This window comes from Marmota monax, unplaced genomic scaffold (assembly GCF_021218885.2).
Source record: "Marmota monax isolate L192 unplaced genomic scaffold, Marmota_monax_Labrador192_F-V1.1 WCK01_AAM20220418_F8-fsc00060, whole genome shotgun sequence".
Lineage (NCBI taxonomy): Eukaryota > Metazoa > Chordata > Mammalia > Rodentia > Sciuridae > Marmota > Marmota monax.
The window spans coordinates 5,872,235-5,891,522 of record NW_026692826.1 but is presented as its reverse complement, the minus strand read 5'-3'; the positions used below and the strand labels follow the sequence as shown (position 1 = coordinate 5,891,522).

At 38.6% G+C, this 19,288-nt stretch overlaps 1 protein-coding gene across 5 annotated transcripts in view; it reads left to right on the top strand.

The window, feature by feature from the left end:
* Neto1 (neuropilin and tolloid like 1) overlaps window positions 1-19,288 on the top strand; it is a 113,313-nt gene that overhangs the window by 54,030 nt on the left and 39,995 nt on the right. For 3 of the 5 annotated variants that reach the window (XM_046448554.2, XM_046448555.2, XM_058580684.1), the window contains exons 5-6: window positions 18,716-18,757; window positions 18,837-19,003. The exons of 1 other annotated variant lie outside the window; for it this stretch is intronic. In XM_046448554.2, the coding sequence (XP_046304510.1) occupies window positions 18,716-18,757; window positions 18,837-19,003 (209 nt within the window). The remainder of the gene's footprint in view (window positions 1-18,715; window positions 18,758-18,836; window positions 19,004-19,288) is intronic. One more of the 5 variants, XM_046448556.2, reaches the window with a different exon arrangement.

The following is a 19,288-nucleotide window of genomic DNA, read 5'->3' as shown; positions in this document are numbered from 1 at the left end:
AAGGTCAAGGCATTCCCGTGGGATACATATGTCTCAGACGGACAAGCAGGAACAGAAAAACCGCAAGTTCGCCATGGCCTTGTGAGCTGGCCACACTGGCATGCAGAACAAACTAGTGGAGGTAGGGCTCCAGGGGCCAAGGTGGACCTGTTGCCAACACCTATGGTTGATTTTTCTTTGATGTATTTTCCACACGTGAATCTCCTGGTTTAGTTGCTCTAAACCAAGGTGTGTCACAGTGAGTTCCCATATCAAAGTAATCTGCACACATTTATTGTTTGTCTTTTCTAAAACATAAAAAATAAAACTCATTTGTCTTACTTTCAGTGTTCTGATGTAAATTAAATGAACATTAAAGGACTATCCAAAAAGCCTCTCCAAAATGTTTTAGAGGAGCTTATAAATTTGAACTGTTTAAGTTATATAGCTCTAATGTGATACAAAAATATATCTTGGCTTCTTGCAATTTTGAATGACCTCTGTCCCTTGAATCAAACCTGGTCTGAGCCTTCCAAACCTTGTAGTTGTCTTATGTGTTCTCCCAACCACGGCTGAAAGTTTTCCCAAGGACTTCTGGCCTCAGATCCTAACCAAATTGCCCCTAAAGAAAGTAGAAGGCTTGCCTGCTGCTCTCAGGGTGGGCAGGGGCCCCTGTCCCTGCCTTTGTGAAGCCCAGTGCTTCAGTCCTGCTGTTGGCTGCTTCACGGAGTCGCATAGGACTACAGTCACATGTTCGCTTGTGTTGCATTCTGCAGACATAGATTTCCTCTGTGAGGAACACCATGTGGGTTCCTCAGCCAGTGGCTCATCCTTTCATGCTCTTCACGGTGTCTTTGGAAGATGAAAAGTTCCTGATGTTAATTTGATGCTATTTTATCTTTCATTTTGTGACTTAAGAAATCTCCCTTATCATGAGGCTGTTCTTATTATCTGCTTAATACCGTATTTGCTACCTCTCAGGCTTTGAGTTTGGTGTGTGTGAAGCAAGGTGTGAAGGGTGTGGAGCAAGGATTCATTTCATGTCCTTAATGTGCAGATTCCAGCTATATTGACACGAATGATCAAAAAGTAGATCCCCCAGATAGATGCTGCTGGAGGAATTTGAGCACCTCCGCCCTTCACCACATGAATTTAAGGCTGAAAATATCCTTGCAAGTCTGACTTCAGCAGCATCAAACAAATTGTGTATGCAGTAATTGTATAGTGATTGTTGCAGTAAGTAGCATCTTTTTTTTTTTGTTTTTGTCTGTGACAAAATCTGTCCCTAAGGTTGGTATACTTTTATTTTTCTTGGATTCCAGAAACATTTTATTATGTTATTGATCATATACACTTAAAATTCTTCTATCTCCTCAGTGACTTGAATCTTTTGCAGTTTTGAAGTGACTCAATTTGTATCTAGTAATGTTTTTTTCTTGAGATCGACTTTTACCCTTATGACAATTGGCACACCAGGGTCTCTCTGAATTCAGGTTTTTTTCGATTCTGAAACTTACTCCCAGAATTTACCCCCACGTTGCCCATCTTTCAACAGGGCTGCATCTGTACTGCTCTCATCCCATCTTTCCATCTTCATTTTTCAGGGGTGCATTTAGTTCCTCCGTATTCAAACAGCCAGGTTGAGATCAGCCAAGCTCTTTCATATCTTGCTTTTCTCTATTCTTTTATTACTGTTTTTTTTTTGTTTCCTGTTTCTTTTGATTATTTGTTTTCTTATACACTTTCTACCTCTATTTACTTCTGGAATTAAATCACTTTTCCTCTCCTAATAGTGGTTAGCCAAGCATCACAACATGCAATTATCTTCACAAAATCTGCCTTGATATTTTCCTTGGAAAACAAAAGAAACTTAAAGATTTTGTATCTCAAATTACCTTCTCCTCATTTATATGTTACTTTCATTGTATCATGACTGACTTTTTCAGCCAGTGGACATTTGTGCATATTCTCTATTCCTTATTGCATCTATGACTGGGCTCTGAGTGTCTCTTGCTTCTGCCTGAACTACATCCTTCAGAAATTCCCTCAGTGGAAACAGACTCTGCACAGGAAGCCTGAAACCATCCTTTTTTTTTTCATTCTTGCAAGGGCTTAGCTCAGGTGCTGAAGTCCAAAACGGTACCTACTTCCTCTCAGCTGAATGATCAGTCTGGAGCCTTATGGATCCCAGGGAACTCAGGTATCCATCCGATTACTGCTCCTTGAGAGACAGGGCTTTTTCTTTGGATTTTCTCTTTCTTAACAGTTTGAAACTCAGTCATTATCCCTTTTTATCTCATGCCCCCCCACCAACTTTTTTTTCCTAGAAATCCGATAAGACCATCATCCCTTACTCTGTCCTCTTTTAACTTCTCTTACATTTCCCTCACATTATCTCTTTGTACTATTCATGGAGAATTTCTTCTGATGACTTCCAGCGCATTAATTCTAATCTGCTGTCAATCCATGTATTCAGTTGGCAATTTCAGTTATTGTGATTTACTGACCTGATTTTTTTTTTCCAAGTATCGGATTCTTTTTGATGGTTTCCTGTTTCCTGCAGATACTTTTAACCTCGTTTGTAATTTCTTCAGATACTATGAACATAGTGATTGTATAACCTGTAAGTGGCAGTTGTGTTACCTGGAGCCTCACAAGCCCCTGTCTGCTGGGTTTTCATAGCTTATCCTCAAGGTCTTTTTCTCTTCTGTAGTTTACTTTTGAATATAAACAATCTCATGTTTTTGAGAAAATTGTGGAAACTGCTGGGTTCCTAGAATAAAGTTATATTCTTGCAGAAAATAGGTGCATAGGATTTGACCCGAAACTATCCCTTCACAACCCTTGGAACTTAAATATGTGGTCTAAGGTATTTTGATAATCCAGGTAATGTTTATTTGGGCTGCAAATCTACTGGCATGAAAAGTTCATTGAAACTTCTCATGCAAATTTTCATCCCGCACTGCTCAGCAAGGCATATTTCTTTTCTTCCTTCTTTGTTTATTTGTTATTTCCTCTGAGGGTAGGGTGGGAAATGGGCTCCCTCAGTTCATCCCACACAAGTGGTGGTGCATTGCTGATTCCAGATTCACAGAGGGTGGCTCTCCCTTGTTAGACTTCTAGCCTTGCTTGGACCCCACACTTTGCCTTCTGCCACATGTATTTGAAGTCCTAACACCAAATATTAGAAAGATGGTACCTAAACCATCTCTGCATCTATTTATTTCACTACTCTAAGATGTAGCCCCAGAAACGGAATTGGTGGAGAAAAGGTTGAACTCATTTGCATCTCTGTCTTCAATTGACTTCAGTTGAGAGTATCAATTGTTACTACTACCAACTTGATAGCAGTACTTAATTTTCTTATTTCTCATTCTTTGTATTCATTTTTTATCAATTGCTAAATTGAGATACAAAACATGGTATTGAATTCTGTTATCAAAGCTCATTAAATGGGTTTGCATGAGATTTGGAGGATTCTAGGTTCTTGGCAATTTCTATCCCATTTTAGACTTTTTCTTACTCTTTTATTAAAGTTTTTATTCATAAAAACATATATAAGATTTGGATATTGAAAATCTAACTCTACCTTCCCCTTCTTTGAAACCACTTACTGTGAGCTATGAATGTGAATTACTTGTGTTTCTGTTTTGATGTTCCTGTTCTCAAAGTTGTTTGCCTCAAATATATGAATTGGGAGAGCAATCGTTAAGTTTTTCTCACCTTGTCTCATATTTCCAGATCATATTTTGCTTTTGGTAACTACAATTCAATTACATGATTTAAAAGTCTAGGTACCAATATGGTTTATTTACTGTGTCTGGAAGCACACACACCTATGTACACATGTGACAGATTCACATAACTGTGGTAAAATAAATATTATGCTTTTGCTAGCAAAGAACATGTAGAGGTAAAGTGTGGATGAAGCAGAAGATTTGGATTTTGAATCAACACACTTGAATATATACTTGAAGTTTACATATTTCTAAATGTTGTGTTTGGGTAGGAGATTTGAGTCACAAGATAACCACATTTAGTTGGATGGTGTAAAACACTGTCTCCAGCTGTTGTTACTTGAAGGGCTTTTCTTAAGACTCAGCAAACAGGGGTAGGTCACGTTCTACTTCTGAGACCCCCAGCGCCATTCCTGAGGGATACGCTGTGTGTACCAGCACCTGAAGACCACACAAGAACTTGGATTTCCAGGCATGTTGAATGAGGTGGATTTCTTCTAGGCTCTGTGACATTGGTGACTCAAGTGACCTTTGTAGTCTTTAAGTTTTTGACATGCACATGGAGATTAAAGTAGGTTGACTTCCAAGGATGTCGCCAAGCTTCTAGGTAATTAATGAATTCTGGTATTACATGGTGGGTACACACACACACACACACAATGTTAGCTAATTTATCACATGGATAAATACTGTTTTATTTGTAAAATTGCTGGGAATTGTTCTAAGTTATTTTCTACAGACACTGATCCATGGAGTCCCCTGGGCAATGCTGTGATAGAAGTGTAACTGTTAGTCCCTTTGTGAGGAGGAAGCAGGGCTGCAGGAGGGCAGGAAACTCACCAGGGACTCAGGCTGTTGCTGCAAGGCCTGAAGTAGACACCCACCGGCCCTGGCAACCTGTCCTTAGAGTGTACCCTGAGCCATGACCACAGACTGCCTCCAGGTAGACAGGAAGGAAACGCAGTCTCTAACCTTCTCTGCGAGACAAATGCATGCTTCATTGGCTAGACCAGGAAGGCAGAGTTTAAAGTGCCTCCCTTAGTGGCCTCGATTTCACCACCTTCCCTCAAGCTAGTGATACTCTTTACCCTAACAATTAAAGTTGCTTTTGAAATAGTCTGAGTATTTAAATAAACGTTCTAGGGACTGCAAAGAGATTTAATTACATAATACTAAAATGTGTCCCTAGGCACTGGATGCTAAGGTACCACCTAATCCAGCCCTACTGGAACAGAGTCCTTGAGATTGTAGCCCATGCTGAGCCCTGACACACTCATCCAGGGACACAGGCACACTGACATCTGAGAATTAATAGTCTATTAATAGGATATTTAGTTGTGAATTATTTATTATTTAACATATTTCCAATGAGTGAGTTAAGAATCCTGGAAAGCTCACCAGTTTACAGTTCCTATTTGGATTTTATGAAGATAATGGTATTAAAGTAGAACTATCTCCCGAGTAATATAAAGCCAGTTAAGTTTAGTGGAATTCAATATAAGCTTTTCCTTTTTTAATTTTTTTAAAATTTTATTTTATTTTGTGTCTGTAGTTGGACAGAGTGCCTTTATTTTATTTGTTTGCTTTTATATGGTGTTAAGGGTCAAACCCAGTGCTTCACACATGATAGGCCAGCACTCTGCCACTGACCTATAGCCCTAGCCCACAAGTTTTTCTTAATAGAGTCTGTCTTGTCCTCGGCAAGCATACTTTGTAGCAAAGGAGCCAACATAAGCACATAAAGCCTTAAACTTTAAGCCAATGGTCAGTTAGGATCTAAGAGAATGGTCCCTTGTACTGTGCTTCTTGGGAGTCTTCTGGAAGAAAGCCTTCTTCAGAGAGGTGCTGGTGAACTCTGATGGGAAAATTACTTGAGAGAGGCTTTAAAAGTGCCACAAGGTCACCATATGTGTGCCTGGGGATGAGCACTCCCTCCAGGACACTTTAGCCTCTCTTTAGCCAAAGACAGTTTTGTGGCACAGAATTTGTCGTGCATGATGAAGGAGGGAGCTTATTCTGACTGGTTGTTGACTTTACGAGAAACTTGAAGAATGGGTCTGGAATGATTCATCTTAAAATGACCCTTAAGAAATTCAAGCTCTGTTCTTCACGTATGGGAGCAAGAAAATCTTTCTGAAGAAGTGGGCAGCACCAAAGGCCTGCTTGGAAAGCCCAGCTTCTGAAGTCAGAAAGGCAGGGTGGGCACTGATTGGCCCTGAGTGTCACTAGAGGAATGCGAGGGGAAAGAGATTCAAAAGTAATGTAGGGAGAAGGTTTTTAAGAGAAGAATTCTCATGACAGTTGTGGTGAATGAAATATGAGTTATGGTAGTGAGGGTGAGAGAGAAGTCAAACAAAATGCCTCTGAGTTGGGAGCTTGGCTAACTTCAAACTCATGATGACATTGACCAAGGTGGGAGGAAAAACGGAGGAAAGATGGTAATGTAAGTTTTAGAGTTCCCAATTTTGAAGTGGCAAATAAACATCCAGATGGACACGTGGGGCTGGACAGTCTATGAAGCTGCTGCCCATATCGGATGCTTGAAGGGTGGAACTGGATGCACCATGCACAGCCTTGCAGTCAAGGAGACAGGTGCTAATACTGCCTCCTCCTTGCTAATTTTGTGACTTTGGGCAAATTCTTTGATTTTTTATGATCTTTGTTTTTTTTTCTCTTGCATTCCTTAAAATAGCTATATATATTTCATATTGTGATTTCACTATGAAAACATCATCCAGTCAAGTTTCACCTACTGTGATTCCTCATAAAGGTGTCAAACTTGTCCTTGCAACTATAATCTGAAGCCCGAATCACCCTGCGATACCAGCGCTCTCAGTATTATTACTTGTCTGCTCAGATCGGCCTGCTTAGTTCCCGCCACTCTTGAACTGGGAGTCTTCTAGCCAGTGGCAGAAGCACAGGAGTAAATGGAGAGAGCCAGGAGATGGGCACTGAGACTCAAAACAAGAATTTCAGGAGCCAAATTCATGGATTCATTGATCAATTTCTTTCCTTGTTGTTCCATGAAATATTTTCATCATTTATTTTGTATAAGTTTAGCAAAATAAAGTTAGTAAGATAAATGAAAGATGATTTTTTGTGGCAAAACATAAAAAAAAGAGCTACAGAAAAGGACAGTTAGGGTTTGGCAGATAGCATTGTGGCTGGTGAACAGCTTCCTTGGGAAAATGGAATCAGGAGAGTTTCCAAGTTGAGGGAAACCTCTACGTTGGAATCTTCCATAGTCAATATGACTGGGGAATTATTGGCAGAATGAATGCTCAGAGATTTCTATGGGTCCAGATCACCTGAGCAAGTGGCACTGTCACTGTGAGTGGGCAGAGAGAGATGCTTAGACCCAAAAGTCAGGAAGGCAAGTGCCAAGCACTGGCCCAGGAAGGGATGAGATCAAGCAGGATGTTAGGATTCCAGTGCCCTCAGATGATGACGGCCAGGACCAAGAAGCCCACAGTGGTACAGAAAATGAGGGAGGGTTTTTCAAAGAGTAACTGAAAGTTGTTGGTATCTTGCTGATGAAAGGAAAATGTGAGGAATGAGTCCAGTGAGTTTGATTTTGAAGTTTCTAGCATGAGTAATCAGGAGAAGGCTGATGATTGATAAAAATGAAAAATCTAAGGAATAAAGCTGAAGACATCTCATCAATCTCACTCTGATTAAATAAGAGAGACCTACTCTTTCCTGCTAACATAACAGAAGCAAAAATTATGATAATGATTTACAAGGCTTTCCACCATTACTTTGGGGCAGCCTCACACCTCTTAATGAAATCACCTTTGGTGTTTTGCATTTGAATGACAGAGAAATGAGCACAGAGACCACAGATTAAGCATGTGTCTCAATAAGCAGCTGGGTCTTAAAATGCAATCCAAGAGCCAGTAAACCATTTTAAAATCCTTTTATGATGCAATGTTGTTTTCAAAATTACACTTTTAAAAAAACATACTAATGAGAAGAAATTATATAGCACAATTCAAAGTTCTAAAACTTCTATTTCAGTGCACATTTACTGTTGCATTGATACAGACAGGATGTGTTCTTAACTTCTTCCAATCCTCATGAGATGACAGGTTTGGGAATCAGAGTGACCCCGGCAGCCAATTTCTGCCTGAAGCTCTGGGGTTTGACATTCTCTCTAATCTCCTATGACAGAAGCCCTACATTGTAGAAATGATGTTTTTTTTCTCCATAGCAGAGGGATTCAAGGACTGTCATCTAAACTTTATCAAAGCAAAGCCCAACATTAGTTCCCCAAGTGGATCACTTCTGTTTTTCACTAGCCTACTCATTAGGAATACTTGTTTCAGACACCAATTCATACGGTAATATTTGGAAAAACAAGCAAGAGTGGATGAAAAGAAATCCAAGAATTGGAGGTGGCAGGACTCTGGATTCTTCAGCAAGCCTTTACTTCTTCAAACCTAAATGAAGCAAATTTGCTGCTATTGCAGAATGCACACATGCATCAAGGAAGGCCCTCCTTGTTGGCCAACCTGACATCAGATTCAGGCTTTTAAAACTGCGTCATATCTATTGATTAACCTAATATTACAATTATCCACAATATGTGTATAAGTTTGGGGCTAAATGGTCACAAAAGGGCTTTTTGTATCTAGATTTGTTGCTTTATTTTAAAAGAAAAGTAAGTATCTGGGCATTTAACATTATTTGGATATCTATAAAAAGACATTAAGAACCATGTTATCAATTTTCTGCAATAATTCTCTAGCCAATCTCAGATGTTGAAAAAGTAAAGGGAACTACTCATTAACACTAAAAAATAAGTAAGGTCTAATGAAATAAGTGCAGAATATAAATTAGCCAGTGAGGTTACAATAGTAGCATTTGGTTTTGGGATAATGCTCATATAGAAGAATTAATATCTCAAGTAGTTTCAACTAAGATTATTGAATCCATCTATCACAAAGGAGCTCAAATTCTGAATCACACATGCAACAGATAATCTCCATTTACACAGCACTGTGTACTGGGGCAAAGCTAAGTCTCATTCACTTCCTAGTTGATATTTGCAAGTGCTCTGCTTTGTACCAACCCAGGTTGATATTTCAAACCCCAGATTTTTAGAAGAGTAGCAATTAAAGCCTTAGAAGGTGAAACTATCTCAATGGGAGAATCTTAGATATAGGCTCAGCATATTAAAACTTTTTGGTGAATTGTTCTTCAAGAAGAGAAGCATTTGACTTATATTTCCATTATATGCTTTGGTTTGGCCATTAAGTCCATTTTGTTTAACATAATCTGGTTATATATATATATTTTTTCTTTTTTCTTATTGTTTGGTGTATTTATGTCCTACTTATTTCGACCTTTCTACATCAGTATGTCATGTGTAGCTTTTACCAAAAACAAGTGTCTGGACTTTGTGGGTTTGAAGAACAGAGAGATGAACAGAACTCCACGATTCTGACCTTGGTAAAGAGTCTTACCTTAGAAGCTGTGATATAAAAAGCCAGGGAGCTGAGGAGTGGCTCAGTGTAGACCATGTGCTTAGCAGGCTGGAGGCCCTGGGTTCCATCAGAGCCCCAGAAAGAAAGATCTAGAGCCGCTGGACTTTGAGATACAAACTGTGGCAACTTGTGTCCTCATCCAGACGGATGAACACGCGTGCTGATCACACCCCGAGGAGCCTCTCCAGGATTTAGCAGGAGAGCCTTGTGCATGCTCCTTGGCCAGTCTATTGGCAGTGGTGGCACTTGGCATTCTGCATCTGCTCTTCTCTCCAAGTTCCATGATGGCTCCACTGGCCTCTGGGAGCCACTGGTGCCTGGCAGGAAACTCCAGCGTCCTTGCCAATGGCAGTGGCAGTGGGTGCTCCTGACGTGGTCATCAGAGGCAGCTCCAACTCTGTTTAGAAGGGCTGAGGCTCCTCAGAGTGACTGGAAGCAGGAAAGATCTGGTCTTGAGGCTACATTTGCCTGGATTTTACAGGTTTGTTGTGTCCTTTTTACAGGTTTGTTGTGTCCTTCGTGTATTTATGTAGCTGTAACCTAGAAGGCATCCTTTTAAAATAATATTGAGAAGACACAGTTTGCCCTAAAAAATGCTTTGTCTCTTGGTTTCATAATTTATTGAGGTTACAGGGATGTAAGCAGATGGAAGAGGACGGTGTGGGGGTGGTGGCATGCTGTCACACACTCATACACACTCACACTCACCTGCGGTGCCTCGCCACTGTCGGCCCTGTTGGAGCTGGAGTACTGTCCTCTCCACAGCCTGGGCCAGGCCTGCAGGCTGGGCCCACACCAGTGCAATTGGTTCTTCCTGGACACTCACTGCTTGCGTGGAGGGTCACTGCTGTCCCTCTCCACGGCCTGGAGCTCAGACCCAGTCCCGTCCAGCGGCCACGGCCTCAGCTCTGAAGCCCTGTGTGGTCTGCATTCCCTCTCCTCCGACACACTGTGCTCATCAGTGAATGCTGAGGGCTCCTGGGAGGGGCGGACATGGACAGTTGAGAGAATGAGGACATGGAGGTGTCCATGCACTGTCAGCCAGCATCACAGTGGGGCCAGCAACAAATGCCCTGTCAAACCAGTTCTAGTGGAAAGGCGGCTCAGATGACCTCTTCTACTTAGGGTTCCGTGTGATCTAGAATGTGCTTGTGGATGCTGAGCAAGAGGACGTTCTGAGAGAACCCGGGGGAAGGCACACTGCCAACATGCAGTCAAGAACTTGCGTGGATGCCCCTGGACAGGAAAAGGGAAGAAGAAACAGAGGTTCCGCGGCAGCTCCTTGACACACACACGGGCCAGCTTTGGTGTTGTGTTGTTGCCAATCTGGCTTTTGTCGTTCTGTTTCTGCCCCTCTGTGCACTCTGACGATTTGTTCTCTCTCTCTCACCTAAGCCTTTTCCGTATCACTTACAGTAAACACTTGTTCTCTCCATGTATTTGTACTATTGCCTGTGACGATCCACCAAGAGTGAGCTTTGTGACAGCCTACTTCATGTCAATCCAGGCAAATCCAGCTTTTGGTTACCAATGTTATCAAAATAATTGTATCAATTTATTTAAAAATGTGAATATATAAGCACTGTGAAAAAAACTATACATTACAGCTGTATCAAATGATAGCACAACAAAGCTATGATATAAACCCTGAAAATATCAATAATATTTTAAAGGGCTTAAGAAACTCTTCCCTGTGAATCTCATAAGTTTTAGTATTTAAAATCTAGGTATGAGTAAATTTTTTGTTAAACTAGAAAAAATAAGTCATGCTATATAAACCTCTGTCTACAATGAAACCATTAGGAAGACAAACTCAAAATGAGAAGCTGTGATTACTAACTCCATCCATGCTTAGAGAAAAGAGTAAACACTCAAAAGCAGTTTAAACGCTGGGGAACGAAATTGATACTAGAATGGTGCTGTTTCTAGACTAGAGTTGAATGAAATTAGATTATTAAAATAATATGATCATGCAAGCTATTTTATTACTGGGCTGTCAAGATTTTTTTGCACTTGGTTTTTAAAACAATACTTTGAATTTAGTTAACTGATTTCAAAAACTACAAACACCATAATTTTTAATCTTGAATGTGAAGCACAATCTCCACCATGGCATGTTGCCAACAGAAAAATAAGAGTGGAAATAGGAAGCTGGTCATTGAAGTGTGCAGTTAGTTTGGGTGTAAGAGACGCTTCAGTGAAGTTAGGTTCCCAGACTGCGGAGCTTTCAATGGTGGGTAGGAGACTTGGAAGTGACGTAACCTGGAATTGAATGTGGGCAGGCAAGAATGCTCAGATCATGGGGAAAAAATCAAAGGAGATTTTGTTTTGTATTTAAATTTACACAGAGTTATTCACTGAAAGGGTGTAGATGACAGAAGGTAAGTTGAAAATGAGTGGATAAGAAAATAATTGCTGTGAGGTAGTAGTGAGTAGGGAGTCCAGGGACAAGTGGTCAGATTTAGAAAAGGAATTTCTCCAGAATCCAGTGGTGAAGACATAAGACTGGAGTGGGTCCAGATGAGGTCATAGGTGGGGAGCTGAGTAACTTCCCGAGTCAGGGCATCTGTGTGCTCATTCAAATTAGAGGACTGAGCATTTCCCCTGGGGTTTTTCTCTTTCATTCACTTCCCACACTCATTGCTATCAGCAAATACAAAATAATCGCTCTTTATAGATTTACTGCAGGTTGTAAATTTGACCAAATTTGCTGTAGACCCAAAGACATCACATGCTAGAAGAACTGTTCCCAGAATCACTTTTTTCTGGGGTGGAAAGGACATCAGCAGCTGTTGAGCCCTCACCTGTCCGTCCCCGCTGCTGAGAATGAGTACCTGTGCATTTTCCAAGGCAACATTAGGTCTCACTGTTTCACAGGCAGTCTGTTCTCTTAGAGTCTAACCTTTTGTAGAACAAATGGGAAATATCCACTTTCTTCTGTGGATCTTGATTTTTGACATAATTAATTTAAAAATTTTAAACATATTTGTATTTTTAAATTCTACTTCTAATATCATCTTCAAACTGATTTTTACCATGACAAAAAAAAAACATTGTATTTCACAATGTATTTCTAAATAAAGTGGTTTCAAGTCATCTCACTTCCATTTGAGGGAAAGCAGAGAGCGGCTACGTGGAGAATCCAGACAGACCTGGTGGGTTGACCAAGGGCACCGTGAGCATTAGCAAGTCTGCCATCAAAAGTCACATTTATTTACCAATTTGGGGATGTCCTAATGAATCCATTAATTATTCTTACGAATCCACCTATAAATTCGCAACAGGAAATTTGGAGCTGACGGCCTGGTGCGGATTCCAAACTTTTCCCTCCATAGCTGTGTGTTCTCTGGCTGCTCTTCAGTCTCCCTGAGCCTGTTTGCCTTATCTGGAAATTAGGCATAATGTTTTATGTCTCATATTATAATATCACAGACTAAAGGATTACTGCATTTGAAGTAATTAGCATAATACCCCATACATATTAATTATTGTGATAATGTTAACCATTTTCACAAACCTTGCTAACTTAAAATAACAGGAATTGAAATGCTAAAACAAAACATTTTAATTATATAGGCATATTTTAAAATTTTATTCTTTTTAATTGTATAAAATATTATAGAAACATTGTACCTCATAAAACTTTGACTGTAAAGTTATTAATACTTTTGAAAATTTCTAGGAGACTGTAGTTAGAAACAAAATTGAGAAATGTCCTAAAAAACATAAATTGACTCTAAAGTTTTCATTCTCCTTTATAATATATGTGTTAATATCTGTAAAATATTGGGTTTATTTTCCTTTGACCAATCAGTAAATGCTTTTCAAGTAAACATTGATGCTAGTTTACTTCATAACATTTTAAGAATATCAAAATTAAGAAGATCAAAAACTAGCAAAATTTTAGTGCCTTCACATTTGCCTTGGGATTTATTTGATAAATATTTAACCCTTTAAAGATCATTAATTCCTGTTCAGCTATCCAAAGCCAAACAAAGAGACATTGGTAACTCTGTAAGGAGTAAGGATTTCACCTAATCTTGCTTTCAACATTTGCTTGTTGGTAAGGTGGGTGGGGTGATAGTAAAGATAAATGACATGATTCAAGCCAATGAGTCCTGTGGACAGTTGAGGACATTATTAACTAACTTTTCCAGGGTCTGCTATGTCAGGTGGTTGACCTGTGCATTGAAACATCAGAACCGAAGTTTACCAGGAAAGGTTCCAGCTAGTTCCATGGCCCATTCAGGCAGCTGTGTTTGCTCATGAACTGTTGTCATATTGCAGGAACAGCACTGGGTTCTGTGACAGAGTAGCACTCTTGGTTGTAAAAGCCTAACCCGAAAAGATCCTCCTTTTAACCTAGTAAACAAACAAACAAAAACACACCCCTAGACAGATTCAGTGATTTGTTCAATGTTCTAGAAACAACATTGAAGCTACTTTAATCTTAGGTTAAAAACAATTTGAATTTTTATAAAGTTGTTAAGCTCCCAAGTCTTTTCCACTTTTAAAACCAACATACCTCTGATAGGATTCAGTCATGGTCAGTTAATACAACAGTAATTTCCAGATAGTCCATCTATCTTGTGGTTAGCTGTATGGAAACTTCTTTGAATTTTGAAATCAGTGCATGGAATTGGCCACAGTTATGGGATTGCAACAGGTTCTGCAGGAAGAGGCACCAGGATGGAGATGAGTGTGGAGGGCTGAAGTGCTGAAGCTGGCTGCTCTCAATGCCCCTTGCTCTCTTAAGGCTTTGACTAACTGGCTTATTTAATAGTTATCATATTGTCTATTTATTATTATTTACATTATATTATTATTTATTATAAATAGATTATTTTAGGTAACTATTAATTCATATAAAATTGTACTAATACATCAATTATGTGTTAAAATACACAACATTTATTAAAACATTGATTATTATTAAGATGTTAATAAATATTAAAATGTTGATTGGAACATTTTTGAAAATTTCATGTCTGACTTTTTAGAAGATAGGGGGATTCACACATCTGCTCATCCCTTGAATTTGGCATGATATGTTGTTTTGGTAGAAGAAAATAAAGAAAATCCAAATTCATATAGTTATATAGCTGGTAAATGGAAGAGTATTTTGGTATCGTCTTTAGAGATAGTAACTAATTCTTTTATACTACACTAAACCTCAGCAAGGGATAGTTTTCCTAAAGATTAGTTGAAATGTGAAATGTGAAACAATATCAATGAATTATTTTGTGTTTGTTACATTAAAATCCAGCCATGCATTTTTTTTTCTTTTCAAATGCCCTTTTATACATGCATGATTGTGACATGGATTATTCCCTTGGCAGATTCTTCATCACTTGATGCAGAACTTCCAACTGTTGATACTGTTTGCTTGTACCAACAATCTCATTCAATAAAATTGTTCTAAGTGTTGAGAAGCTGTCAAGTGCACACTGGCAAATACGTTTTCTTCATTTGAATTTTATTATTGGCAACAAATATTGTCAGTTGTTTTCCTTAAAAGTCAACAGATTAGTTTTATTCATTTTCAAGAAAATGTCTGCCAAATACCCAAATCTGAATAACTTTGTCTTTTAAGCACAAATGATGCTCCCTGAATAAAGCAAACAATTTGGTTCACAATCAAAACAATTACAAAAGTGCTTTATCTTAAATAAACCATTATACAATTCAGTCTACAGCAACATGACTTATTCATAATCAATGTTTCATCCTACATAAAATTAAGACATACATTCAAGACTTTAGATATTAAAATAGTTGTTGTGCCTCATCAAATAGATTTGAAATACAATATTTTATCTTTTCTAACCCTGAAAATGCATGGTCTTGTGCCAGGGCATGGGCTGCTTTGGCTTGGTGCTGCTGTCCTGATGCATTACTAAGACACCAGTACTTTGATCTACCACTGTTTTTGCACCATCAATGCAAATGTAAACCCAGAAATTCTAGTAAAAGTCACAAGACTTGTGATTTAGCCAGCAATCTGAATATTTCTGCATAACTTGTATTTGTTGTCCAGCATGCACGTTAAGGATGACCTTCAGTGATTGGTCCAGATCAGCTAAAATAAGGAAGCCCAACTATGTCTGTACATCCATCCATTTTTAGACAAAAGTTAAGGTTGGAGAAAACATATCAATTCTGTTCTCTTGATTAAAGTAAAACATCAATCCATGAATTATTGTCTGGTTGGAAGGGAGCAGTGTTCTGGGATTTTTTGTTGTTGTTGTTCGTATTTATTCTGTGTGCATTTAGCAATGGCAGCTGCAAATGACCTTATCTGTCTCACAGCTCTTTGTGTGTGCTCCTCAGCCAAAGCAATGCAATAGTTTACCTTATAAGATATTTCAGTAACTTCCCCATTTTTCCTTGGAAAAGCAATAGTTGGCTTTTGAAGAGAAAAATATAGGAAAATCAGCATGAGTAAAGTAACTATTTTTCTATATACAGCGAATTACACTGAATTCAATAGGATTCACTGTGCATCTACCATGAGGCAGGTCCTGAGGAGAGGGGATCAAGAGAGATAAGATCTCTGAAACAGGCGATTTTGTTATTGGCTGGTGGGAATGGGTGCTTGGTTAAAAAGTAAACAAAAGCAAAACAAATATAAAGTATCCTAAAAACCAGGAAGGAAATAGAATCTGAGAGACAGCACTAGATCGGAGAGGATCATCAAGGAAAACCTTTCTGAGAATATAGTATTTGAGATGTCAACTGAAGAAGGAAAAGAGACTCAGCTATGCAGAACTTGCAGAAAGGCTTGAGGACAGAAGAAAGAGCAAGTTCAAAGTGCTGTGGGTGAAACGATCTTGAGTGTCTTTGAAATAGAAATGGGCAGTGTGAATGGAAGTGTAGAAGAGGGCCCAGAGTCACGGGACAGCGTGGTCATGGACAAGGACACAAAAAGAGATGTGGTCTTATTCTAGGGGACATGGAAAGCCAGAGAGTACCATGACCGACTTGCATTTTTAAAAGTAGTTTTGTAGAGAATTGATTTTGAGAAACATCCAGGGGATGGAAGGCTATTTTTTAAGTCCAACTTTATTGTACATGTCCATAATAATTTGTCTTTGCCCCAAAATAACCCAGACAATCAATCAAACTTTATATTCTTAAATTGAATTTAGGCAGTTTCAAAATATTTTGGATTCTTTTGCTAGTCAAATAAGCCATCTACAATTGTGGTATTACTGGTGGTTTATATAAATGGAATTACAAAAACAAATTTTTTTCTTATTTAAAAAAAAAAAACTATCAGTACTATCACTATTAATACAAAGACAAAAATAAATTTTCATTTCCCAGAACTGGCATTTCTCTCAACATTGTCTGGCATAAGTCATAAAAATGACAAATGTTAGCCTTCAAACTAGAAAATAGAATATGGGCTACATTTTCACAAAAATCATAGGAACAGCCGTGTACAGCTGTTAGAAAGCTGTTAGAACAAAGACAAATGTTCTAATAACATAGTTGATTATGAGTATTAATAATGAATGCAATTAAACAGTATTCTAAAAAGTAAAAAGGATATAATGCATACCCCAAATTTAGATATCTATGGTGGACAAAATCGATATTAAAATAAGGAAAATATGCATGGACTCTTTAAAACCAAAAAATCCTTAATGGTATCAACACATAGGAGTAGTTTTATAGAAATCATTTTTTTTCTTGCATGGGTAGATATTAAATGAATGTGTATTGAAAGAATAACAAATTATGTACTGGATTAGGGTATTAAAAAACTTCCATAAGGGAATTTCATGGTCTATATTATCTATATGTCCTCACTTCTGAATAAACTAGCATTCTATTCCCTGGAAATTGCTTTCAGTTTTTTTTTTTTTTTCTTTTTTTCCTTTTCTTTTTTCTCACTAAAGTAAAATAACTCTTCAAAATAGTCATACAAAGTAATTTGTTAGTTTCAAGAATTTAACTCTTGATTCCAAATTTATAATTCCATTTCAAGTGCTCTGTAACTAAGTGTGTTTAAATAGTTGATATAACCAGACTGTAGCATAGAGATCCACACGGAGGTGTGTACAGATTGGTTCACATCATGTTTGACAAAACAAAAAGCAAACAAGAGCAAGAACATTGCTTCATGAAGACCATTAAACTAACATGGCCAGCATGCCTTAGAAGTTTATTGTCTGTGAGCACAGAAACACATAGCTGCAAACTTAGATCCACATGGACGTATGAACTCATGTGATCTCATCAGTATCTAGACCTAGAAGATTGGTGCCTTTTCTTATTGCATTCTTGGGTTATTTCTGAGCAGTGCCTCCCACAATATCTCCAACTGTCTAAGATTTCTATGTGAGTTTATACTACAATACCAGTAGCCCATTGCTTCACCACCATCTTTACATTGTACACAATGTATCTCCACCTGGAGATCATAGTCATTGACACCATTAGCCACCCATAGGTGAAAGGAAATCCATTTCAAAGTGGCTAAGGTATAAAGACGTGTGTGGGTTCACAAAAACAAAAGCCCAGAGAAGATAGAATAGGTTAATACGGTGCTCAGTGGCATCCTGAAGGACCCAGGTTCCATATCTCCATTCTGCTCCTCATCAGTTAGCACTTCTCCCAGTGGCTCCTCTCCAGCTGAGAAGTTGGGCACTGTCCCTGATTGATTTCAATGGTTCCTAAGTAAGGCGACTACCATGTGAGTCAGAAAAACTGTGTGTCTTATCTCAATGTGAGGAATACTTCCTCATAAATCCTTTAACAGGCTTGCCTTTATATTTCCTGGGCTACAAACCTATCTTTAAAACAATTCCAGGAAATGGGAATGAGACCAATGTTTCTGAGGCTCATACTGAAGTGAGAGTCCTCTGAGACACATAAATGAGTAGAGAAGGACAGATGCCTAAGCCAGGCAGGGACCACTGAGAGGAGGAAGAGGGGGGTGGATGTTGAGTTGACAAAGTAGAACTCGGAGGAATACTTTGAAAGCCAGCACGCATGGCACCAAATGAAGATTTGATGAACACAGAATAGTTCAGCTGCCAGAGGAGAGGTGTCCTGCATTTTCAACCTTAATGTTGTGTTTCCAATATTTCAGGTGAGAATTGTGTTTCAACAATTTATAGAATCATTTGAATCAGACAGAAGAATCCTGTGTAGAGTTATGCAGCTGATCCAAACCTTGAGTTACCCATACCTGTGTCTTACAAAATTGTCTGTTGTCTGATTATGGTGTTGCAAGGAATACATGAGATTTGTATTTCATGATTGGATGCATGAATGGCATTGGAGGATTTTTTAAATGGCTTCTTTTGTACTGAGGGAAAAACAATATTCATGCAACATTATATAAATTTAATATTAACATGAATTTTTAATTTTATCATTTAATTTCCCCTACAATGTTTTTTAGGCTGATTGATTCCTGGGTGATTTGGTGGTAAATTAATCAACATCTTTGTTAGAAATAAATGCAGAATAGGACTAATTGTCTTTTTCTCAATTTTTAAGATCCTGACTTTAAGGACCTTGGAGTTTTGAAACCCTTACCAGGTTGGTAAAATGGATATTTAATAATGTTCAGAGGCCATTGTTTTCTGCTATAAAATATACTTTTGGTTTATTATTCAAGCTCCATTTCTGTGTGTTTGTTTGGCATCTTATTATTTAGCATGTGAGTTTGAGATGGGCGGCCCTGAAGGAATTGTGGAGTCCATACAAATTTTGAAGGAAGGCAAAGCTTCTGCCAGCGAGGCCGTGGATTGCAAGTGGTACATCCGAGCCCCTCCACGATCCAAGGTCAGTCTTAAGAGGAAACCCAGACCTGAAGATTGACTTGAGAATAGTCTAGAGTGAACATCTCTTTGAGGCAACTGGACATGCTGGACACATCTCAGGGTGCCATCACAGCTATCATTTTATTTTGATTTTGAAATGCAACTTGTCTTCCCTTATCCAATGTAACTTTCTGCATCGTAAATTGCAATATGGAGAAGGTGATGAAGGGATAACTTGATAACCCAACCGAGACAAGAGACTGAAGTAAGTCTACCTCTCCAAAAGTCAGATGGAAGCCTTAGGCAT